The 26780-nt window shown below is 38.3% G+C and overlaps 1 protein-coding gene and 1 pseudogene across 4 annotated transcripts; both read right to left on the minus strand.

Moving 5' to 3' along the window:
• Window positions 1-4140: 4140 nt before the first annotated feature.
• LOC147865106 (villin-2-like) lies at window positions 4141-26780 on the minus strand. Of its 4 annotated transcripts, XR_015529612.1 has the most exons (24): window positions 26687-26779; window positions 19245-19326; window positions 19037-19136; window positions 18262-18330; window positions 17811-18047; window positions 17546-17723; window positions 17337-17469; window positions 16790-16952; window positions 16569-16719; window positions 15985-16085; window positions 15751-15906; window positions 15497-15565; window positions 15354-15422; window positions 15141-15278; window positions 7008-7136; window positions 6730-6877; window positions 6559-6569; window positions 6335-6475; window positions 6129-6257; window positions 5902-5967; window positions 5364-5604; window positions 4893-5080; window positions 4306-4737; window positions 4141-4247 (listed from the first exon to the last, which is right to left on the minus strand). XR_015529612.1 is itself a non-coding variant. In XM_087317849.1 (23 exons), the coding sequence occupies exons 2-23, from the start codon at window positions 19298-19300 to the stop codon at window positions 4624-4626; spliced, it is 2766 nt and encodes a 921-aa protein (XP_087173975.1). In that variant the 5' UTR covers window positions 19301-19326; window positions 26687-26780; the 3' UTR covers window positions 4141-4623. The 4 variants fall into 4 exon arrangements, 3 of the variants coding, with proteins under 3 accessions (XP_087173975.1, XP_087173973.1, XP_087173974.1); XM_087317849.1 differs by having other exon boundaries at window positions 4141-4737; window positions 4893-5059; window positions 26687-26780; XM_087317847.1 differs by having other exon boundaries at window positions 4141-4737.
• Window positions 8763-13575, minus strand: LOC147865107 (uncharacterized; annotated as a pseudogene).

Consider the following 26780-nt stretch of genomic DNA (forward strand, 5'->3'; position numbering starts at 1 on the left):
AAAATTGTCCCTCCTTACGGGGGAATCGGCTGAACAGCTGAAACGAGACACTGCACGGCTGGAAAGCCGAACCGTGCAGAACAGCCAACCTGTGACACGGCTGGTTGAAGAGCTGAAGGTAGGCTGAAAGGTATTCAGTAAAAATAGTGAGGGTAGCTATATATATATATATATATTATATATGTATATAGCAGACAAAAGTGATAAGACATACATATTAGGGAAAAGTACCAGGATACCCCTGGAAGTTCGTCTATTTACCAGAATGCCCCTGAAAGTTCAAACTACCCCTATGTCCAAAAAAATATACTGTATAAAATAATTATACACTCAAATCTACAAGCCCTACTTAAAGTTACGAGAATACCCTTCAAACACAAATTTCTTTTTACCACTAGATATGGCTTCGACCAAACTTACTCATCTCTCCATGGCCATTAGCTAAGGAGTGTGTAAAGAAATCGTCAGAAAACAGAAATGATTCATCAGTAGATGATTCCTACATAATCGAAAGAGGCAAATGACACCATGGATTCATGGCCCAAAAGGCAGGACCTGATTGAAAGCTGAAGCCGGATAAGAGGCAGGCAGGAAATGGAAGCTATAACTGAGAGGGGATTTAGGGTTTAGGGTTTGAATCTAATGCAGAGCAGAGCGCTGGGGGCAGTGGAAGGACAAGAAGCAGAAGAAAGCGAAGAAGAGAAGGAAATCGGTATAATTAGTACTGCTAATCCTGCATATAATCAAGGAAACGCAAGAGCTACCATAGCCATGACTCTTCTTGCGAAACGCCGCCAAGCTTGAGCTTCCGCCATCGCCGATCTCCCACCATATCCACGAAGAATCAAGCGGGCTCTTCTTGTCCAGCCATAGAAGCAACCTGACAGTCTGATCGATGAACGCCAAGGGTATTCTGGTAAATAGGGTTTGTAGATTTTAGTGTATAATTACTTCATAAAGTGTATTTTTTTGGATATAGGGGTAATTTGGTAAATTTGAAACTTCTAGGGGCATTCTGGTAAATAGACAAACTTCTAGGGATATCCTAGTACTTTTCCCTATATATTATCAGTGAGAGTGCATAAGAGTGTAAAAACGTGTTGCGAGACCGTGACACATAGAATAATATATAGCGAGCTATTACAGTAGTGGTTGTGATAGTGACATAACTTGAAAGCTAAGAGAGGAAGAACGAAGAGTGCAACAGAAAAGAAGAGTGACAAAAACAAAGAAACTTTGGAAGCTTCAAAAGGGATAGATACCTACGAGTTAGGGTTTGGTGTGCTCCGCTGAAACCGTGGTTTCAGAGTACACTCAGACGAGATCAGGTTCTAGCATTCCGTGATTGAAATTTTTTCTTACCTCATAGTGGAAATTTCTATTCTCGTGGTTTTTCCTTGAAATCAAGGTCTTCCACTAAAATCGTGTGCTACTCGTTTTATTTCTGTGTGTGTCTAAGTTTACTTGTAACTTCCGTCTAAGTGAAATCATATTAGAGAATATAGCAGAAAAAAACTAACCTTGTTAGTCTCTATCCTTATTACACAGGTTATGCCTTTTCTCTTTTAGCGTAGTATTTAAACATTAACATTATTTTAGGTCATTTAGAGCCCATTCTAATTTGCTCATACTTCACCCCTCCGTGCTAGCTTGTTTGTTGTTGGGCAAATCTTATTATTATCCAATTGGTCAATTCATAATGCTATGAATATATATATGGAGTTATGGTCAATATATATTGGTAAACAAGTGTATCCCTTTAATCAAACGTCAAAGTATTAAAAAATGAGAAAAACACCCTTATTCTCAAGAATATAGATATATGTCACAACAAGAGAGAGGAAACCTAGAGATCACTTTTTACATGACAAGGTTCCTCTTAAAGGCCAAGATCTGGCCGTTGGGATAACTAGCCGCTTGGCTATAACTTTAATCATTCTCAACACTCCCCCTCAAGATGGGCGAAAGATATCCACGAAACCCATCTTGTCACATAATCTAGAAAGACTTACTGCCCAAGTCCCTTCAAAAGACAATCTACTACTTAATCTTCAGTAGAAACATGACTCAATTTAATATTCCACTATCAAGCTTCTCCTTGATAAAGAATCTGTCGATTTCAATGTGCTTGGCCCTATCATGTTGTACCGGATTGTTGGCAATGTTGATTGTCACATCACAGCTTCATTTGATTTTCTTCATTCATGTTTGGTTCTACTAGGAACATTCTTAGCTACAACATCTCTACTAGTCTTACATCAATAGCTATATATTCTGCTTCTACTATTGACCTTGCTACTACCGACTATTTCTTACTCTTCCAAGAGACCAAATTGCCCCCAACATACATGCAGTATCCTGATGTGGATTTCCTATCATCAACACAACTAGCCCAATCAGAATCACAATAGCTCTCAATGTTAAAATGACCATGTGTTCTAAAGATCAATCCCTTCCTTGGGGTACCTTTGAGATATCTCAGAATCTGGTACACTACATCCATATGATCTTTCCTCGGATCATGCATGTAACGACTTACCACACTTACTGCAAATGAAATATCTGGATAAGTGTGAGTGAAATAAATCAGCTGACCTACCAATCTTTGACACCTTTCACGATCAACTTTCTCTTCTGCAAGTTCAGTTATCTTAATCTTTGGGTCAATTGGAGAAGCTACAGGCCTACAATCGAACATTCTAGTTTCTGTGAGAAGATCTAATACATATTTTTGCTGAGATAGAACAACTCCTTTTGCCCCACGAGCTACCTCAATTCCAAGAAAGTATCGTAGCAACCCTAGATCCTTCACCTCAAACTCTTTACCTAGTTGCACCTTCAGTTGGGCATGTCTCCTTCATTATTACCCGTGATAATTATATCATTCACATGCACAACAAGTAATGTAGTATGCTCTATTTGTTGTCGGAAAAACATAGTATGGTTCGCATTGATCTACTATTATCCCATACCCACCATAGCCTTTCTTAACCTATCAAACCAAGCTCGAGGGGGATTGCTTCAGTCCATAAAGCGACGTCCTTAGTTTGCATACCTGGGGAGAGATGATGGAGGAAGTGTACATGGATAACCCCCCAGGTTTTGGTACAATTATAACAGTCCATTATGCCATGTGCCAGTCCCAAGTCTCCTGGCGCTCCAATCTCAGCCTGCTTCATGTATTTCACCAATGTTTTTAGCTAATCCTCGTTCAATTTTGACAACACCTCATCCATCTTCTCAACCTAGACTATCTCTTCTCTCATCTTTTGACTTCCTATCTGAAGTCACCTCTCATTCACATAGCACTGTCATCCTAGAAGGAGAAGCCTCCCTTTCGTCTCTTGGATGTTAGGACAATGTTGTTCCGTTCACTGTTACACCAACAGACGGGCGGATCTAGGGTTTGGCAAGAGGGGAAGATCTAGGCTTTGATACCATATTGAAAAATAAGAACACCTATATTCACAACAAGAAAGAGGAAACACAGGGATCACTCTTTACATGAGGAGAAGGTTCCTCTTAAAGGCCAAGATCTGGCCATTGGGGTTGGCTAGCTATTTGGCTATAACTTTGATCATTCTCAACACGAAGTGTATCCAGTTAATCAAATGTCAAAACAGACATGTTGGTAGGTGAAGTTTATTGCTATTTGATCAATTCTCAAAGTAGTGAATATATATGGAGTTATAGTCGAGAAATGTTGGTAAACAAATGTTATCTAGTTAATCAAATGTCAGAACAAACATGTTGGTTGGCGAATTTTATTGATATTTATTGTTATTGAATGGTGAGGATGTGGCTAGAGCTCATAGTTAAACTAGGAGCCAATGCATGATTATTTTGCACCCACTGGGCAAATATAGGTTGTAGTTGAATAGCAATATCTGAAAACATATCTAGGGGCCACCCCAAAGCTCTCATGGTACTTCGATTGACCTTGGAAAAGGATATCGCCCAAAATGGACTACCCTCTGTTACTTCTTTTGTTACACTATTATTAATTTCCTGATTACGAGATGAGCTACTTCACACCACAAAATATGAATGCATTCCCATAAAATCCACGAACAGCTTAAGCAATTTCACATCTTCTATAACATAGTTTAGTTTCTAAACAAAATTCCACTTATATGATGGAAGGGAAGATTACACATTTTACTAGGGATCCAAAATCCCATCTATATAAAAGGATACACTACATTTTACTATAGATATTGTTGTTCCTGTAGTTTACAAAGCTAAACCTAGGTTGATGTTGAAGAATATAAGGTACCATTGTTCCTGTAGTTTACAAAGCTAAACACAGGTTGATGCTGAGGAATATAAGATACTGTTGTTCCTGTAGTTTAAAAAGCTAAACACAGGTTGATGCTGAAGAATATATCATCTCATTGAGAGGAGAGAGCGAAGAAGTGACCTTCTTGTAGCTACATTAACAAAGCTTCTCCAATAAACCTAACCTTCAATCAATATCCTATATCATTTCACAAACAGGTCCAAATGCCTGTGCTCAACATTATCCTTTTAAATCTATGAGCTCCTGTAACTACCAAAACCGTTACCTCCAAGAGATGCAAACTCATAGAAAACGAACATGAAAATGGGTGGGATGAAAGAACTTCAAAACAGATCACGAGCCCTCTTCTGCATATCTTGCTTCCATTTTGGCAACTCATAGAACTCGGTGGAATCCATTCCAAATACCTTCCTGAAATCTTCTGGGGAGAGATAGGACTGAACATATATATAAGAAGAAAACTCTAAATTAGATTTACTTTCATTGCTACAAAATGCTATCTAGTAACCTACCATTGACTCTATAAATTATATTATGTTCTTGCTAGCAAACGCTATTAAGAAATCATGCATTAACTCTAATATTTATTTACCTCTCTCCGCGTTGGATCAATTCCTGGAGCAGGATCATTAGATCTGGCTTTTAATTTTTCATAGCTCAAGAATCCAGAAGGCTCTGTCATGCTGTGTCCATTCTGCTTCTCTTGAAAACTTTCAAGATTATTCTTTGTTGAATTATCTTCAGTCTTTGCATAACTTTCTGCTTCAGATACTATGGATTCTATATTACAATCTTGAAAACTTTCAAGATTATTCTTTGTTGAATTATCTTCAGTCTTTGCATAACTTTCTGCTTCAGATACTATGGATTCAATATTACAAAGAAATCATTAACCTAATAAGAAACTGCAAATATTTTTCTTAGGAGAAATACCAAAATTGTATTTACTAAAAAGTTACCATTATACCCCTATTTTAGTCACAATTTACTCTACAGTTCAGAGTATTCTGTCCAAAAATTGATCATTTGGGTCACCATTCTCAAAAGTTTGTTAATATATTACCTCCAAAACTCCGTTCTTTTAATTGGTCTTTCCTTATAGGACTGTCCAGAATATCCATGGATGGGAGTCTCACTCTGATTGGTTTAATGGAAGGTTTTGACGCATCTGTGATGCTAGTAGTGTTAATGGAAGACGATAATTTTGCAAGTGCTGCTGCCCATTGTGTGCCCCCACTCGAGTCTAGACTTCTTCTCCTTGAGGGAGGAGGGGTCATCTTTGCAAGAGATCCAGTAGGTTGTGCCTGATGAAAATTTAACACATGTAAACTGTTTACCTGCCCCCAAAGCTTAAATCTCCGCGGTTTCACTATGAAATATGTAACTCATGAGGGAAACTTTTTAAAAGGTTATCTATTTATTTAATATACATAAAAAGATATCATATACAGGAGTATGGGTATGTTTAATTCATGGAAAATTTCGAGAAAGAGGGTTTTTTAATAAGCGATTGAATGCATGTTATATACAGGGTTTACATATAGTGAACCTATGAGGCATAAAGTTGATCCCTCCTGTGAGGTTTTAATTAATGATCTCACCTCTACTTTCTCCGAACATTGACCAAATAGAATAGAGAGTTTTTTCTGAAAAGAGTCCCCTTGTGCCTGTGACATGCCAAAGCTATTTACTATGAGAAAAAATTATTGTCAACTTATATTGCAACAAAATTATAAGTCAACTCAAGTCAATCTCATCAATGCAATTAGACTTCAAGATTTTAATAGGACAGCATTCTTACAAGATAACTTTTTACTCAGGCACTTACTTCTGCTTTGACTGGATCCCAACTATTAAAATTTTTCCTGAAAATGAAAGCTTCGTTCCCCTCTGTGACTTTATACACTGGCACAGTTGTGGAGATACCTTCAAGTGCTGCAGCTTGGTCCAAGTATTTCTGCAATTTTTTATTTGCTTAAGACACTAACAACCACAAGTATCCTGAATTGAATATTTAAAACAAGAGGTACACACGTGAGCAATGTCAAAAGCGTGTTCTTTCTCTTTAGTATCTGCATTTTGACCAACCCATATAAAAATCTCTGTGTATGTATCAAGCACCAGTATTTCCTCACTAAGAAGATCATCTTGTCCAAAATTGTGTATCTCTGTCACCTAGACATTTCACCACTGGTTCTTAATCCTAGTTTTCCTGAATAAGCAACAAAACAATAGTGTTGTTGACATAGCACTCTTACCTCTAGCTTCCCTGTACTTGTGAATCGTAAATTTGACCATGGAACACACAAGTACTCTCATCAAATTCCATTTTTATATATTTAGTAATAATTTAAATTGTACAATGAAAAATAGATGTCTATGTTTTTTGTTCTTATTAAAGAGGATTGATGTTCAAGAGGATGACATACCATTAACTAGTGAGCAAGTAAACAAACGAGGATCTTTGGCAATATCCTTGGGTTCTCGATAATTTGGATAAGGCTTCTTTCCACCAAGAGGGCTCCAGAATGTAGCTGGTTCAGAGCCTTCTTTCAATATTTTAGCAGTAGTACGAGACTGAATTATTTGAAAGAAAAAATAGTAAAAATAGTAAGTTGTGTGTTCTCCTAACGACGTTCTTTCAACACTCCTGATTGCACATCATTTCGAAGGAATATTGGAAGAACCACAATGCTTAAATATGTACCGTTAGATTTTCAGCCATAGTTACTGTTACTTGTTGCTCTTCAGGAGTGGTTGAATTCCCATTCCATACAAAAATTGCAGCATTATCTTTCAATATGAAACAATAAGATGAATTCAAGTTTCCAGCATCCTAGCACAGATCAATTCACATGTAAGAAAAGAAGAAAGAAAAGCATATGATCGCTTTTTAATAAGCCAAAATGACCTATGAGAATGAACAAGACATTACATCTGAAAAAGTTGTCTCGTCTTGAGAAACAAATAAAACTAGATTAGTAAAACTGTCAAAGGTATTTACTTTATGTAAGCATGTAATGTTGTGCGCTTAGATGCACTGGAACTTCACATTCCAAAGATTTTCAACATAGGCTGATCCAAGGTGGAGCGATCTCCAAAGTTGACAAGGTCCAGATGGATAATAAATTGTTATTGTCCAATTTATAAGGACCGCTTTCAAATGTTATCGTCAAGACCATAACTGCGTACCTCTAGTTTGACCAATAGTGAAGGTGACGGGCTGCTAGATAAGGTTTTGGTGACTCTTTGCTAATGAGATTGTGTCATTAAATAACATCTAGCATGGTTATCCCCAAGCATTATCAGTCTCCGTATTTCAATGCCTTGTAGAGCAGGCCAATGCCTTATTCAAGAGAAAACTGCACAAAGGAAAACATATTGTTCATCTGATTCAAAACCCAATGGCAGAATTAGCAGATTTGTTCCTACATAGCTGTGCATAACTGATGTGTAGTAGTGATCATGAGCTTCCCATTACACTACAAAGGCAATTGAGAGAGGTGTTGTTGAGAATCAAGTTCAACTCATGTGAAGATGTGATTATGGAGAGAAGTACAATGTGCAGAAAAGTGCGTGAGCACAATTTATTGTAATCCGTGTAATAGTTACAGGAAGAACTAGATTGTCATATGTAGTTATTTGTCAAGTGTAAATGTGGTCAAAGAATATTAGATATTCTTATGACAGAATTGTACTCGAGTGGATGTCAATGAGTAGACTCCCCACCACATTTAATGTGGCAGCCCCTTGAGGACTTGTATATAAAACCCATTTGGCCCCTACACTCTAAACCCCGAAACCCCACTATGGGGGACATAATACTATAATGTGACTTTAATGCACAAACTATGCATGAAGAAACAACTATGTTTAACACCAACCAGGCTGTTTATGAATAAGTTATGGCAGAAGAGGTTAATCTAAAGTGACAAGCTCAAGATATGAGTGCTATAACTGAATGTGGCAAACACTTTCTAGCCTTGGGATGTGAGCATGTTGTGATATACAATGGATTGTCACAATGGCCTGGATTAGATGCTTTGACATGTTGGAACCCAAAAGTAGGAGCAATCACAGTCGATTATCTAATGGGATCTCTGTCTCTTATACTTGAAATAAAAGACCTATCGGCTTGGCAGCGGATCATGCATATCTACGCATTGAGGAAAGGGATGGATGCACAAGGGATGTATATGCTAAGGAGGGAGGGTTGGTTCTGTGCAGCGGAAATAGTATGTGTGTGTATAAGAGAGGAGAAAGAAGAAAGAAGAAGAAAGATATATTAACGTCTTTTAAGAGGCCAAAATGGCCTATAAGACCAAATAAGAGATTACAGCTTGAGTATAGTCTCGTCTTTGAGAACAAATCAAAATAAATTAAATATTACACAGTAAATATAAAAGTAAATAAGATGAAAAGAGAAGAAACGAGGGATTCTTGTTTTTGGCACATGTGAGATTCTCAAGTTAGGTATATTGTAGCTTTTGTCTTCGAAAGATCTCTAGCAAAGGTTGATCTAGAATGGAAATGTCTCCGAAGCGAGGGAAAAACCTATGATGGCTTTTATCTGTCGATGACAAGGGTGTCGAGGTCGTGGTCCATGGGGCCGGGGCCTACGTGCACAGCAAATTGCTATTGCCCGATCAATTGTAACCCCTTTGTTATGTCCTGCTCTGGAGCCCATTTGTGTATCCCGTGATTGACTTGTAGCATTAGGAGTGAAGGGGCTAAAGAAAGTTGTAATTGTTCTTTGTGGATGAGCTTGGGTGGTTGTATTCTTCAACAACTTTTCCCGATGTCTCTTGAGCTCTAGCAAGAAAAGTCTTAGGCATTGTTGGTCCTCATATTCCATTACCTTGCGTAGTGGGCCAAAGCCTTGTTTAAAGAGGCAATGATATCTCCCTCTAATTTCATAAAAGACAGTACAATGACAAACATAGTGTTCTTCAGATTCCACTCCTTGATGACACAATTGGCAAATTCTCTCTTCAAGAGGTAGTCGTGTATATCTGCCTACCTCAATCTGTAGCTGATGTGATGAAGTTTGCGACTGCCCTATCACACTATGCAGCGCATAGGATAGATGTATGTCCATATAAGGTGCCCTGGTGACAAATCCATCCTCCAATGTATGTAAGAAGTGCATCTTATAGTGGGCCATCTTTGTACCAAGTGGTATTTTGGGGCTGATCCATGTTATCTTGTTTTCCAAGTTAATAATATCAGTTTAAATCACTCTATTCATTTCCACTTTGGTCACATTTAGGTGGGGACAGTCCATGACATGTGACTCGAACCATGTGACATGTGACTCGAACCATTGTTGCATTTCAGCATACCAACAATGAGTGTCTCCATTTTCAGCCAGTTGTCTGGATGACATAAGTGCCAACCTTGGGTACCTTCGTTTAGGGAGCTCCCAAAGAAGTTGGATAAGACGTTGGAGAGAGAGAGAGAGAGGGATAAGTCGGGTATATAAAAAACTAGAAAATTGTATTAACCAAAATGACCAACCAACAGTTACAAAGAAGAGAAGGTGCTTATATAGTCACCTTCTCTCTATACTCTCTTACTATAACCACCGTTTCCTGTGCTCGTTCTACTCCGTCGGACTCCGTGTCAAGCCACGGCTCCTTACTCCCCCTCAAGCTCGGCTGGTTGGCGGTCGAGAGTCAGAGGTTCGTCATGAACTGTCGTAGCTTGTCAGCTCCCAAGGCCTTCATGAAGCTGTCAGCCGTCTACAGGTTTGTGTTGATGTGTTGCAAGTCTACATCGTCACCCACAACACATTCTCGGTTGAAATGATAGTGCACCTCGATGTGCTTAGTCCTAGTGTGGAAAACAGGGTTGTGAGCCAGGTGGATATTGCTCATGTTGTTGCCATATAGGAGGATTGGATCTTTGATGGAGACGTTCAGATCCATAAGAATCCTCTTGAGCCATACAACTTCACACGCGGCCACGGCTGTGCCCTTGTATTCAGCTTCTATGCTCAACAGTGCAACTGTCGACTGCTTGTTGCTGCTCCATTATCCAGTTGTACCCGACAAGCACCATCTTTACAACTCCCACTGCATAGGCAATATCAGATCTAGTAGCAACCATAATACATAAGTGAACCACAAGCTGAAGCATAAGGTACACCTTGCATGTCATTGATTGCTTCTTGTGTCTTTGGATAATCTTCCTTAGAGATTTTATCATATGGCTGTAATGGCACTCCAAGAGGCATTGCGTCAGCCATACAAAATCTGTCCAGCACCTTGTCAATGTTATAGGCAATTTTGGCCTCTTAAAAGACGTTAATCTATCTTTCTTTCTTGTCAATCTATTTTTCTTGAGATAAATACAATGTGTGCTGCTCCCTTTGTCTCCTAATTCTTACTCCAAGTACATGTTCAGCTTCCCCAAGGTCTTTCATTGAAAATGCAGATTCAGCTGCTTTTTAAGGACATCAACAGTGCTCCTTTTCTTGGCAGCAATGAGCATATCATGTACATATAGCACAAGAATGCCACTTTCATCTCTTTTAGTATACAAACAGTGATCAGCATGGCTTCTTTTGTACCCATGTTTGAGCATAAATGCATCAAATTTTCTGTACCATTGTCTAGAAGCTTGTTTCAGCCCATACAAGCTTCTATTGAGCTTACATACTAAATGTTTCTTTCCAGGAATAACAAATCCCTCGGGCTGTTTCATGTAAAGCTCTTCATCAATGTCACCATGCAAAAACTTGTATGTACATCCATTTGGTCTAATTCCAAATCAAGTGCAGCCACTATAGCAAATAGCACTCGCAAAGTGGTCATTTTTACCACAAGAGAAAACACTTCCTGAAAAGTTATGCCCTTAGTTTGAGCATATCCTTTTGCAACCAGCCTTGCTTTATACTTGGGTTTGTTATCAAGGGTCTTCATTTTATATACCCATTTATTAGGAATAGTTTTCCTTCCATTGGGCGGTTCAACCAAGTCCCACATATTATTTGAACGCAAAACCTTAATCTTGTCCTACATAGCAAGCTCCCACTTATTGTTCTCACATGCCTTTGTTGTATTCTTCAACAACTTTTCCCGATGTCTCTTGAGCTCTAGCAAGAAAAGTCCTAGGCATCGTTGGTCCTCATATTCCATTACGTTGCGTAGTGGGCCAAAGCCTTGTTTAAAGAGGCAATGGTATCTCCATGTTATCTTGTTTTCCAAGTTAATAATATCAGTTCGGATCACTCTATTCTTTTCCACTTTAGTCATATTTAGATGGGGACAGTCCAAGCTATATTGGAACGGGGGTAGTGCATTTATACTCATGCCATGTGACTCGAACCATTGCTTCATTTCAGCATACCAACAATGAGTGTCTCCACTTTCAGCCAGTTGTCTTGATGACATAAGTGCCAACCTTCGGTACCTTTGTTTAGGGAGCTCCCAAAGACGTTAGATAAATGTCACTGATTCGAACAATGCCTTGGGTACCTTCATTTAGGGAGATCCCAAAGACGTTGGATAAATGTCACTGATCAAAACAATGCCTCGGTTATTATTGGTGTTCCTACCATCTCTGCCCGGATTATATCGTGGGGCACCAATGCTTTGCTCCTTATCATGCGAGCAATCATTGACACTAAAGGTTTCTCTAAATCTTTCCAATCATTTGCCTTGTTAAGACTCGGTCCCCATGTTTCTACTCCATAGAGAAGAATTGGTGTGACAAGTGTATCAAATAACCACAGCTTAGTTCGTGGGTCTTGAAACTGCAAATGAGCACATTGTCTCTTGAGAGCACCAAGGGCTGCCTATCCACGAGAAAGTCGGGCACAAGCAGCCTCCTCTAAGGAGAACCTAGGCCCTATAAATTTTACTCCTAGGTATGTGTAGGAGCGTGTGTATTCCACCTTCTCCTCTCCCAAGAAGAATTCTGGTTTTGATCTTGTTACCCATGCTTGAGTGGTGTTTTATCCATGTTGATTGACAAACCTTTGTCCTTACAAAATAGTTGTAAGGCATTTAGATGTCTTTGTAGTCCCTCCAGAGAGTCAGAAATCGGCACAATATCATCAGCATATAGTAATATTTGTGTAGCTATACCTGCTAGGCGTGCTCCCGAACCCCCAAATCTCTCTATGTAATGTGATACCTCATCTATATAGAGACCGGAGAGAGTGGGTGATAGTGGGCATCCTTGCTTCACTCCAATTGTGCTAGCCACCGCCTCTGACAATCCCTTGGAAGACCGCATTTTCCTGACACAGATTCATAGAATGCATAGATTCCCCATTGCATATATGTAGGAACACCAAGGGCTTCTAGCTGCTGCATAAGCCAAGCGTGTGGCACGGTGTCAAAGGCTTTTCGGAAATCCACAAAGCAGCAATAAATCCTCTTATTATGGGCTTTGCCCTCCTCAATAAGGCCCCGGAGTGTGAATATGTGATCCAAAGTTGTGAACCCCTTCTGAAAGCCTGCCTGTCCAACTGAACGGCAGCCATTCCGCTCTGCCCATATACTCGATTCTGATTCTAGAATCGACCCATATAGTTTAGCCAAGTAATGGCCAATCATGATTGTCCTATAGTTGCTTGGATCATGGGATCTCCACTCTTGAGGATTGGCACAATGGTATGATGAGTCCATCTAGTGGGGAAACCTTCACACATGGCTCTATTAAATATGTGTGCTAGCAATGGGAGCAAGGTCTCACGAGCATAGATAAAGTGCTCACCCACCAATCCATCATGATCTTGGGCCTTCCCAAATTGTAGCCGATCAATAGCATTTCTTACATTTTGTGGTGTAAAGAAGGTTGATTTATGTGGGCGTGAGGCATTTGGGTGGGGAAGAGGAGGTTGCCCCGGGATATCATATAGAACCTTTGCATATTCATGCCACATATGTGGTGAGGTTAATTGTGTGGTGGGTTGCCTCTCATTAAACATTTTCCATGCTCTTTTAATTTCTTGTCTTAGAAACAAGCGATACAAATTATCTTCAAATTTAGCCAAATACAATCTCTTCTTCTTCCTTACAAGGCGTTGGAACGTTGCTCTCACTTGTTTGTGTATAAATGCCCCGACTTACATCACTCTGCAAGCATCTCCTTGTATCACGACATTCCTCATCATACCAACTATTTTGTATTACTCTACCAAGTTTGGGGGGATTGGCCGTTGTGTGAGGAAAGGCATTTGTGGTTGCTTTATGCAATGATTTTGATAATCCTTGGATAAGTTCTTCAAGGGGTGTGGAAGGATCCAGCAAGCATGCCATTGTATACACCACCATTATACACATCAATTGTCTCACAAGTAAATAGATACTTAGCCAGCCCACTCTCCTTAGCATATACATCCTTTGTGCATCCATCCTTTACCTCAAAGCATAGATATGCATGATCTGTTGCCAAGCCAATAGGTCTACCCAATATAGTGAAGTCTTTTATTTCAGGTATAAGAGATGGAGATCCCATTAGATAATCGACTGTGCTTGCACCTCCTTTTGGGTTCCAACATGTCAAAGCATCTGATCCAAGCCATTGTGACAAACCATTATATATCACGAATCCATGCACGCTTCCCAAGGCTAGAAAGTGTTTTCCATATTCAGTTATAGCACTAATATCTTGAGCTTGTCGCTTTAGACCAACCTCTTCTGCCGGTGTTAAAAATAGTTGTTTGTCCATGCTTTGTTTGTGCATTAAAATCTCCTAATAGTATTATGTCCCCCATAGTAGCAAATCTTATGCTATCATCATATAATGGTAGATATGGTGATTCACCTAGAGGTACAAACATTGAGTAGGCTGGTGGAAAGTGGCAAATTGCAATATATAACTCCCTAAGATCCCCTCTTTTGATTCGTATCCACATGTAGCGTGCATCTACATCCTTATGGACAAAATGCACTCTATCATGGAGCTCCTTTTTGTATAGCACAGCCACTCCTCCCAAACCTCTAGTGCTTCCTGGTGTCCGAGGTTGGGGGTGACATATTGACTCCCATCTTCATTATCTTCTATCTTCTACGGACTGAAGCAAGCCCAAAGAGCATGGCATTCAAAGATCGCGTTGTGCCTTGACAACATCAGCTTCAGGATGTCAAAATTTGATAACTTGTTTATCCAGACCAATCCCAAAAGCCCCGACTTCATTATCTTCTATGTCAATGACCTTGTATCGGTGGAGAAATCCCCGCAAAGACACGAAAGATTAAAAAGTGAGGAGCCTGAATGAGTTACATTATTTTCTTGGCATCGAGGATATTCAAACGCCAGACGGATTCCTATTCTCACAACAACATTGTGTGTTGAACCTGTTATACAAGTTTGGAATGATCAAGTGTACATCCATCTCGACACAGTATCGACGAACAATCGGGAATCTTATCTACTAAGCTATCACCCGGCCAGACCTTAGCTACCTTGACGCACTCCTTAGTCAGTCCATGCAAACCCCCCGCGACACTCATATGGATTGTGCTAAGCAAGTGTTACGAGGTCCATGGAACACTAGATAATGGTATCTTCTAAAAGCACGGAGTACCACTTCAATTCAAAAGGTTCACGGAGTACTTTCTGCATCTTAGGGCTTTCTTCATGTTGCACTTTTAGGGTTTCTTTCATGTACACTTTATAATTTTCTTTTTCTTGCATTTTTAGGATTTTAGGATTTGTTGCATCTCTCTCTCACACACACAACCTCAAATAACACATATCTTATCTTCCACTGCATTGAACTATATTCTCATAGTTCTTTACACCCCATGGAGAAAACTATCAATATCTGCAAACAAGATGCTAATCAAAGTTTAGTGATATTCTATATGAGGAAGAAAATACAGACCAGATCCACTTGAACCGCTTTAGTACTATGAGAACCGGTTCCTTGCACTCGAAAAAGTGCTACTCCGTCATCTTTATAAGTATCATCCGTTACGCCCTGATCAATAACTTTTCTCTGATATCCTGAATTCTGGCTCCCCTATAGAAGGTATACGTTTTAACTTCGGTCACAAAAATAAAGTCTAAATCGACGGAGGTGGATAATATGCTTTACCTTCAATAGGAAGAAGGCCTGGAATAATGCAAGGAACTCAGCAGGTTCGTTTCCTTCAAGAATACGCCCCTAAAGGAAAGAGAATTAATTAATTTCTAATCAGCCATAACGAGAAGTAAAGAAATAATTATATAGAAGCTAACCTGTACAGGCCGCCCTTTATAATTATTGGAAATTTGTGTCACAAGACGATAGGTTACAGCTCGGTCTTCCTGCATCATAGGAATGATAGAAAGGTAACTGAGATTAAAGCACGACACAAGAAACAAAACATGAGTAAGAAGAAGAGGCAAGGTGGCACCAATCCTAAGAGCATTTAAGGAACTTTAATCTGACATGCAGATAAGAAGGAAAATGGGACAATATTTTATTCAAGAATAATTTGGTGTGTATCCACCTCTGTGCTTCGGTTTCCAATCCAGTGACAAAGAAAATATTCATCTTTACGATTGCCAGGGTAAGTGTAAAGCACTAAATAACAATCCCCACTGTAGAACTTGCCAATATCTGCAGCAGCAACGGATGTTTTACTAGACCCATTGATTCTCCACACCTAAAACATCAAGAAATCAGCCAAATAGCCCAGAGGAAGTAAATATTGTAACACTGGACTTGTCAAGGAAGACCTTACCTCAAGTTTTCCGCTTTTATCAAAAAGAGGTGGCATTTCGTCTTTCGTTGGAGCTCCTTTCAAAAGCCCTTTGACATTTACTCCTTGCTGTTTCAGCATAGCTGTCAGGATACACATGAATATTTGAGAGACTACACGTGATCCATTCATATATTTAAAAATCTTTAGAGCATGTGAAAAGAATAGCAGCTCCAATAGAAACATTTTAGTAATGAACAAAGAGCAAACACAGACTGTCTCAAATTATGAGCTTCGAAAACACTCTAGAAATTAAATAAGACTAAAATGAAAATCAGATGAAAACAAATGTAATTATATACTTATACACACAAAGCAATACAATTTCAAAAAACCAAGTTTAATCTTTGAGAAAGATATTTCAAGAAACTTCCTCAAGTACAGTATGATTCTGTCGCATTGCCAGTAAGATTATCATTAACTTTCTCGACTACACCATGGCAGATGCCGTAGCATAAAGAGAAAGTGTGACTTCACTTGGGGAATGCATTACAAAGAATCAATGATAAACATAAAAAAACAATGTACACCATCTATAGCTCAAAGATAACTTGATAATAATCCACCTGCAACTTTGCCTCTGCCATCCTCAGAAACAGTAGCCCCACCTCCCAGAGGCCAAACATCAAAATTTGAACGAAATGACAATGTCTCAAACCCTTGTATGATCCTTGTTACAAGTGTATGCTTTGGCCTTCTTTGAGATGAAATAAATTCCTGCAAAGCCCAACAACTTTATGAAAGAAAAGGAAAACACAATGAAGACCAGAAAATCATTTGTTCTTACCTCTGCAGTTACACTTGCTCCTTTTCTTTCTTCCAAAGTAGTAATACGACCGAGCCAAACAAAAACCTCTGCTCCACAGTCAAGTACATAGCATTTGTTCGACTCAAGCATTCCTTTTGTTAGGGGTGAATCGTTTATAGGGTTCAGTTGTCCATCTTCCACACTGTTCGAACAAGAAACATAATAGTAAATATATGCCAGGAGGCTACCTGATATATATTAGCAGGCTATCCACTCTCATAATTTGTCTATGCAAAGGGACAAAATATGGGCAATTCTATTAAATATTTAAGATGTCATCACCATACCCAAAAAACGATTGTGATACTCAAATAATTTTAAGCAACAAGTATGACAAACCAGATCAATATAGCAGAGGGTGTTTGTGTATGTGACATTCCTTTAACTAAACAAGAGCAATATACATATTATGACGTACTTCTTCGTCTGACAATGTACTTTGTTTTTACATCAAGAAATTGGTAAAGAGAACAAGATGATCATATCATATACACATCTAATTGGTTTCATCTGTAGTAAAGCTTACATGTAAAGGTTTCCAGCACAGCTACCATAAGGAATATCATCCTCTGATGGTGCTCTTTTTCCAATTGGTGCAAAGCCTCCAAAGAGACTCCAAAATTCTCCGGTGTCAGCTTCTGCAACAAGCTTTCCATCATCTAATAAAGAGATCAGGTCACAAGCTTCTTACAATCAAAATGACAAAGGTATTGGATAAGGTCACAAGCTTCTTACCAACTATTGCAACCTCGCATTTCCCGTTGTGATATGTGTCTTTTACATACTGTACAACCTCTAACGCCCTGGCTCGTTCCTGAATACTGGAGGTTGCACCATTGAATTGATATATCTTGGATTCAGTATCCAAAATAAAAACATCATCATGATTAAGTGATGCACGAGAATATGGAACCTGCAAATACAACAGTTGGTGAGAAACTGAGAAGCATGATATTGATATTATTCAAATTGCACATTATAAGATTTGGTGACAACTTACCTCTTTCACTCTTACAGCACGTCTTCCCTTGCAAATATAAAGCCGAGATTCAAACTTCTCCAGTTCGACCTTTTTAAAACCAGATGCAACCCGTCCATGCATAGGTATAATGCAAGGTTTAAAATATGAAAGAAACTTATCGGTTTCATGACCCTGTACTTCTCTGTACTGCACAGCACGGCCTCCTAAAGCAGCATCCAATTCAACTGTTTTAATTGCTGCTACACCAACTCCGTCCTTCAGAGAAAGAAAACAAAACATCTCTGTTCAAACAGAAACTGAGAAACAATTTACGGATAAGAAAGCTTCAAAGACCATAAAACAAAAGAAATGGAAAACGCAGCTGAAAGAAAGAAAGAAAAGAATGAGCTGAGGATAAAAACAATGGAAAGAGTTCAAGTAAACACAAGAAGTATCCGTAGAGCAAGAAATTAAGATTTCTTAAGAGTACCTGACTTGTATCTTTTCCCAACCAAAAGTGGGCATCATAATGATATGCTCCATTCTTCAATGCAGTTGTCTGGCACATTTTCCAAACCCATATATCAAAACTGCATGACCCTTCTTTATGCATGTGAAACGTGAGAATTTGGCATTTATTCATTTCACTAAGTACACTCAGATTATATGGTGTAGTTGTGCATGAATGAGGACCACTAACAAACGTTTTCAAATTGTAACAAAGGCAGATGATATTAAATATAGACAACTATAATTACAAGGGTGATGCAAATAGGAACCAGAACAAACCAATTGGGTTTCTATATATTTACTAATTGCCCAAAATCAGAGAGAATTTTTCTCCCCTTATTTTTCAAGCCTATATGTCAGAATTGCATGATACTCTATGCATGTGAAACTAGAAGAATTTGGCATTTATTCATTTCACTTAAGGACACTCAGATTTTATAATGAAGTTATGCGTGAATGAGGACAAATAATATAATGTTTTCAAATAATTGCCAAGCATTATAATCTTGAATATATACAACTATACTTCTCTATGATTACAATTTTAATGAAAAGGAAGACGCAAATAGGAAATAGAACAAACCAACTGGGTTGCTACTTCTTAACTCATTCCCCATCTTCAAGGAGAATTTTCATTAATATGCCTAAGGTTCCAAGCCACCAGTCTACTTTTGAATTTCATTTTAATAGAGCCTTCAAAACTGATTAATGATGAACCAAAAAGGTTGCTTAAAAATAATGAGATTTATTTTTACCTTCAGGATAATGTAAGAATCTCCTGTATAGAACTTTCCATAATCAGATTTGGGTAAAGGAACAGGTTGAAAATCTTCAATTCTCCAAATATCCATTCCGCTAGAAAGTAATGTAAGATGCAAAAAAACAAACCAAATGTTTCTAGTTTGAGACTTTATTACCAAGCCTAAAAACGAGTATGAATATTGGCGCTGCTTTATAGGATACATTTTCTGACCAACTCCTTGGAATGCAGGATCAACGTTTTTCATTGACACAGCCATTTCACAACGGTTCACTCCAAGAAAACCTAGAAAAAGAAAAAGACATCAAATTTTCATACACTTGACCTGTACAAATACCAGAAGCAGGAAGCACAGGAGCACAATGAAACTTACCCAGCTACATACTGCATAATGAAGTGGTAAATTTGTCATGTTCTAGATATTCAACTATTAAGTTAAAGATACATATAAAGTTGGTTTTTCAAAGCTGTAGGAATATCGAGGTGGTGACAAGGAACATAAAAAATCAATCGCAATTAGCTTGACCACCTTCAGCTAGATAGTTTGACCAAAGCTAGTCATATAATAGTATGCATTTGTCACATTTGTTTGCAGCAAAGATGAGAAATCATATCAAAGCATACACAGTGAATTCAGTATCACAAATTCTTTTTCATTAGTTTAGAAGAAACTTGATTTTAATGGCAATTACTTATATGCTAAGTTTAGAAGCCTACAGCTTTGTACAATATGTTCTTTCATGTTTCACAGCTTTTCAATGTGCTAATGATTGTTGACTATGAGCTGATGCGAATGTTCATTCATAATAAGCATTCATCATATGTGAACACTTAAGTTCATGAAATTTTCACAAAAAACAAAAATACAACCAACAGATGTACTGACCTGGTGTTGTATGCCTATATAGCTGTCTACTTAGTTACAATACCAGTAGATTGAGTCAATTTCAGAATTATTTTTATTAGCCTTTTTTTCCCAACTGCATGTTTTGCAACATTTATAAATTTCAACGTTCAATTATAAACATGAAACTCATGTACATATAAACCTGTGTTACCAGGTTACCTTTTGTAATGTGAACACACCTCTTTCTTTGTAGGGTTAACTAATATAATAACCTTTTTTCTGGTGTACCAATCAAGGCAGTTGGGTACACCCAAAAACCTGTGTCTCCACTCTCTGTTTGCTAAACATTATCCCTCAATAGCTGCTCCCTGAAAATCATCCCTCTTTTCCTTTTAACTGGTATCAGAGCCAAATCTTTTTCCTCTGCTTTGCTGTTTTTTTTAGATTCAGAATCAGCAGAAAACACACTTTTTTTTTCAATTCTTTCAGACCATTTCCTATTGGTATTCTGCTCAATTTCTGAAGAAATCTGTCATAAATATTGGGAGCAATGGCCTCAACTTCAATTGAAGTGAAAAACTTCTTTGAAATCAAGAGATTTGATTTCGAATTGTGGAAAGAGCGTATGCTGGGCATCCTCTTTCTGAGAGATTGTGATGATGCTCTCGTGGAAAAGAAACCAGAGAGCATGGAAAATGATGCGTGGAACACTCTGAATAAGAAAGCCATTACATATATTAAAATGGCTGTTTCTGATGAGATTCTTGTAGATATAAAGGGCTTAACTACTTCCCATCAAGTTTGGGAGAAACTTAAGACAACTTACGGGAATACTACTCCTGTGAATCAGGTGCATTTGATGAGAAAACTTGTCAGTATGAGGCTTGATGAGTCGAAAGGTGCAACAGAGCATCTATCGTTATTCACAAGTACTCTCTCCCAACTACAAGATTCAGGATTACCAGCTTTTGATGACAAGCTCAAAGCTATCTTCCTACTTATGACTTTACCCAATTCTTGGGAAACATTAGTTGTTTCGCCATCTAATAGCCCCAACTTGACCTTCGATGGTGTGCGGGGCTCTATTCTCAATGAAGAGATTAGAAGACAATCTAGCGGAGAAGGTAGTGGTTCAGCATACAATATTAGGGGGAGATATGATAACAGGAACCCAAATGTAGGACAAAGAAATAGAAGTAAGAATAGAGGGAAAGGAAAGCAACAAGATATCACATGCTATCAGTGTGGCCGTAAAGGTCATAAGAAACCCGATTGTAGATATTGGAAGATGGAACTAGAAAAAAAGAAGAATGTAGGAGAGAAGAAAAATAAAGATGATAAATTTAATACAACAGAGAAAGCTAATATGCCTTCAAATGTTATCATCAAAGACCTTTTTGTTAAAGATGGTGATGTACTTTGTATTACAAGTGATGCCTTCATAGCTCATGTTCAAGACATGCAAATAACCAAAACAAATGTTATTGATGCTTTATTGTCAATCAATGATGGATTGACACAGACATGGATAGTGACTCTGGGGCTTCTTTTCATGTTACTCGTTTCGGAGTACTTTACCACATTTGATGCAGGCAGTTATGGAAAAGTTTATCTTGGTAACAATAGTGACTGCAATATTGATGGTATTGGAACCATACACTTGTCTTTGGATAATGGTCAAGAGCTCGTGCTCAAAGATGTTAGGTATGTACCTGGCATTAAGAAAAGTTTGCTACCTGTAGGACAGATGGATTTGCATGGTTACACCACATTATTCGGTGGTGGATTGTGGAAACTAAAGAAAGGATCTATGGTTATTGTGAAAGGTTGCAAAAAAAGCACTCTCTGTTGTTTGCAATGTAAAGCTTTACCTGGAAGGTTTCTTGCTTTTGCTGAATTTGACTCTCCTTTAGAGCTTTGGCATAAGAGATTAGGACATATGAGCCAAAACGGACTTGAAGTCCTTTCTGCTCTAAAAAGATTTGATGTTAAAGGATCAAAGCTGGTTTTTTGTAATGATTGTCTATTTGGCAAACAAGTGAGAATTTCTTATTATTCTGTTGTCTCTCGTAAACCAAATGGGCTAGATTTAGTGCATTCTGATGTATGTAGCATGCCTGTAAAATCTTTGGGTGGTGCTGCATATTTTATTTCCTTTATCGATGATTATTCTAGGCAGATTTGGGTGTACTTGATGAAAAAAAAGAGTGATGCATTTAAATCTTTTCATGCATTTGTGACTACCCAAAAAGGGACAAAACAGAAATGTCTTAGAACATATAATGGGGGTGAGTCCTTTTGTGACTTACATGGTATTAAAAGAGAGCTTACAGCTCCATATAACCCTTCATCAAATGGCGTGGCAGAAAGGTATAATAAGACCTTGTGTGAGCGAGTACGGTGCATGCTGTCCACAGCTAATCTCCCTCATGAATTTTGGGTAGAAGCATTAAAAACCGCGGTTCATATATGTAATCGTTCTCCCAACAACTCCTTAAAGTATGGAATCCCTGAGGAGGTTTGGTCTGGCAAACCAGCCTCATATGACCATTTACGAATTTTCAGTTGTGATGCATTTGTACACATTAGAAGTGAGCTGAGAAACAAGCTCGATGCTAAGTCCACCATGGGCAATTTTATGGGCTATGGTGATGAAGGTGAAATGGGCTATAGGATTTGGTTACCTCAGTCCAGAAAAATCGTACGCAACCGGGATGTTGTTTTTAATGAAGAAAAATTGCTGAAAAATGCTTGTTCCTCTGTTGGGAACTCTAAGAGCGTTACATTTCAGCAATTACAGCCATCCACAAAATCTGAAAATAAACCTCATGATGCTATACCAAAGGTTGAATATGATGATCGACCGGTTATCTTTGAGCCAGAAGAAGTTGGACAGCAAAGAGATGATCATGAAGGTGTTGGCCAACGAGATGAAGGTACTGAAGAACAAAATATAGATGATGAACAACATGATAGACATGGTTTGCAACAGCCAGAAAGTGCTGAAACTGATTTTCCTCCAAATTTAGAACCAATCCCAGAAAATATTGATCATTGGGTACGTAGGCCTAATCGTTTAAGGAGGCAGGTATATAGATATGACCCCTCTTTGCATTATGTCATGCTGTTAGATGAGGGTGAACCTCTTACTTATAAGGAGGCAATGTCATGTGAACTTCGCAGTAAGTGGGAGCTTGCAATGCAAGAAAAAATAAAATCTTTGTATGCAAATGATACTTGGGATCTTGTGTCCTTACCTAAAGGAAGGAAAGCTCTTCCAAATAAGTGGGTTTATAAGGTAAAGGAAATTGAAGGGAAACCAAAATACAAGGCAAGATTAGTTGCCACGGGTTATGCACAGAAGGAAGGTATTGACTTCCAAGAGGTCTTCTCTCCTGTTGTGAAGATGACCACACTTCGTGTGCTATTTGCTCTCACTGCAATGCTTAATTTGGAGTTGTACCAAATGGATGTAAAGACCGCTTTATTGCATGGTGATATTGATGAAGAGATCTACATGAAACAACTTGAGGGTTTTGTAGTCCCTAACAAGGAGCATTTGGTATGCAAACTAAAACGTAGCTTGTATGGCCTAAAACAAGCACCACGACAATGGTATAAGAAGTTTGATACTTTTATGCTTTCTCAAGGCTTTGATCGTAGCTATACAGATCATTGTTTATACACAAAAAAAGATATCAATGACAATCGCATCATACTTGTTCTATATGTGGATGATATGTTGTTAGCTAGGAAAAGAAATACTAGTCTTGATGCTCTAAAAGATCAACTGAAATCGGTCTTCTTTATGAAAAATTTGGGAAATGCAAAGCATATTTTGGGCATGAGAATTAGTAGAAACAAAAAGGACAAATTGTTGTTTTTGTCACAAGAAAAGTACATTGAAAAAGTGCTTAACAGATTTAATATGGCAGAAGCAAAATCCCTTGGAGTTCCTTTGCCATCATATCTTAAACTTAGCAAGGTTGATTGTCCAAAGGATGAGATGGAAGTCAATGCTATGAAGGGAATTCCTTATGCATCAACATGTGGTTCTCTAATGTATGCTATGGTAGCTACTCGTTCAGATATTGCTTATGCAGTGGGAGTTGTCAGTCGCTATATGTCTAATCCCGGCAAAGCACATTGGGAGGCTATCCAAGTGTGTTTTCAGGTATTTTAAAGGTACATAGAGAAAATGTTTATGCTATGGGATATTGTGATGCATTAAAGGTGCATTAAGTTTGCAGGGATATTGTGATGCTGACATGGCAGGTGACTTGGATACACGTAAATCTACTAGCGGGTATATATTTACAGTTGCTGGTGGAGCAGTGTCTTGGTGCTCCAAATAGCAAAAGATTGTAGCACTGAGTACTACTGAAGCTGAATATATTTCAGCTACAGAAGCTTCAAAGGAAGCTATGGCTCAGCAGACTTGCTGAAGATCTTGGCATGTCTATTAGTACTCCTGTGTTGGGATGCGATAGCCAGAGTGCTATGTATCTGGCTAAGAATGCCATGTTTCATTCACGCACCAAACACATTGATGTGCGACATCACTTTATCAGACAAGTTTTGGAGGATGGTCTAGTCACATTGACCAAGATCAAAACACAGGATAATCCTGCAGATATTCTCACTAAAAATCTTGGCAAAGCTCAACATGAGCATTGCATACAGTTAGTGGGAGTTACTTGAATGTTCACATCGAACCTTTAAGTGGGAGGTTGTTAGGTGTAAAGGCCCGTAGTTCACAAATTAGGTAATTATTCGTATATGTGAACACATTGTTCACCTGGACAGGACACCTCCTTTTGTAATGTGAACACACCTCTTTCTTTGTAGGGTTAACTAATATAATAACCTTTTTGTCTTGTGTACCAATCAAGGCAGTTGGGTACACCCAAAAACCTGTGTCTCTACTCTCTGTTTGCTAAACGTCATCCCTCAATAGCTGCTCCCTGAAAATCATCCCTCTTTTCCTTTTATCCTCCTCTTATTTTGAATCTAATCGGGACAAGTTTGGCCTTTCCTTATATATGAGCACCTCCAACAACTACTAATTTCAACAGATTCTAACATAATTTAGTTTCATAGAGACAATGTTAACAAAATTAGTACGCAGTGCAGATCACTAGTTAAGACTGCTAATTTATATCCATTGCGATAGGGTGACCACAATGTACGATGCAATCACAATTGTATCCCAAAGACATATGTTTCAGAAAACACACAGTTGTTTTTTCAAATATTTTCAAACTGACCTCATACATTTATGAACTCTTAAGTTTTACTAACTATCAAATCTGAAACCAAAACTTGAAGAAAAAATGCTAGTTTGTTTCTTAAATCAGACATTTTTCCCAGCACTTTTTTCCTGCAGCAGCTAGAGCCAAGCCATTCATTTTCTCCTTTACCCACATTATTTGCCTCAATGTTCACAATTCGCCTCTTCCCACACTTCAATTTAATGTTCAACATCAAAGGAATTTGGGATATTCAATTAGGATTTTTGGACATTTTAAATTCCCATCTACTTCCTAAATTCTAGAACTCGGTTGTTAATCTAGTCTACGGGATCTTAGCGTCCTTTGGAGTATTTTTATGCTTACAGTTGGTGACCCAAACGTTTTTTCACTGTAGTTATCATGTGGTACCATAAACGTTTTAAAATACTAAAAAATATCCTGTCTATTGCACGCCATACATGTATCTCACAGAATAAGAAACCCTAATATTATAAATGAGAATTGAATAGCTGATACCAATTTAATGTTGTCATTAGCTCCATAATTTTTATAACTACAATCTTTGGAAGGTTGAGAAATTATGCTCAGATTTTGGATTTTGATAGACGAAAAAGCGTGAATGCACCGGTCCTGGATTGTTCTCTTTATTTAGTCTAGGGAGATAAGATTCATTGAATGCGCCGGTTGTGGATTGTTCTCTTTATTCAGTCTAGCGAGATAAGATTCATTGCTCGTAAAGAAATAGACCCCAAATCATCTCGACTATAATTAAGAAAATCATTTATTGCATGTATGCCAGCCTCTTTAAGACAATTAAAAGCCCTAGCAGGTGATTTCAGTTCTTCAACAAATATATTTGTGAGAACTTCTCTTGATGTAGCAAGCACAGGGACATCCGCAAATTTGAGTTGAATACACCCTAATCTAAATCGTGAGTTTCTAGCAGTCAATTCTTTCTGCAATTTGAGCCGCATTGAAGATTATTATTGTATAATAATCAAGCCTGTTGTGAAAGGAAAGAAAGAGTGAGGCCACTTTCAGCCCTCAATATTTTTCTCCACAAAATATTGTCAGGCGCTACCTTGAATCCTACACCTAGCATTGAATCACATCTTCAAAGGATGGATAGAGGGTAACTCTTTAGCGCTGTATCTCTTGTATACAGAGAATGAAAAGAGAGGAAGAGAAAACACCAGGCAGAATGAAAAAGGAAGACACAAGACAGAATAATGTTTTCCCGTTGGCAGCATACGCACCACCACAACACGACTGTATATTCAGTATATCCTCTGGAGTATATGTTATGACCTTGTACTGTACTACGTGTTCCTATGGCTCTGATCGTGTCTAATGCATGCATGCATGCATGCATGGTTCTCCAAGGGAGACGAACACCTTTGGTTACCTTCATCTTTTAAAGGAAGGAAGAGTCTGGAGCCAAATACATTTCTTCTTCTTCTTCTTCTGCTGCTGCTGCTGCAATTATATATATATAGAGAGAGAGAGAGCGAGAGAGAGAGAGAGAGTGTGTGTGTGTGTGTGGTACCTGGATCCAGAGCCTAGTTGGTGTTGCGAATGACTCAGAATTAAATCCAGAAAGGGACGAGTTTTAGTGCCACATTTTTACTTCTGTTGTTGTT

Source organism: Azolla caroliniana, unplaced genomic scaffold, assembly GCF_043228905.1.
Source record: "Azolla caroliniana isolate FFs.n. ecotype wild unplaced genomic scaffold, voAzoCaro1.0.p SCAF_4, whole genome shotgun sequence".
In the NCBI taxonomy this organism is placed as follows: domain Eukaryota; kingdom Viridiplantae; phylum Streptophyta; class Polypodiopsida; order Salviniales; family Salviniaceae; genus Azolla; species Azolla caroliniana.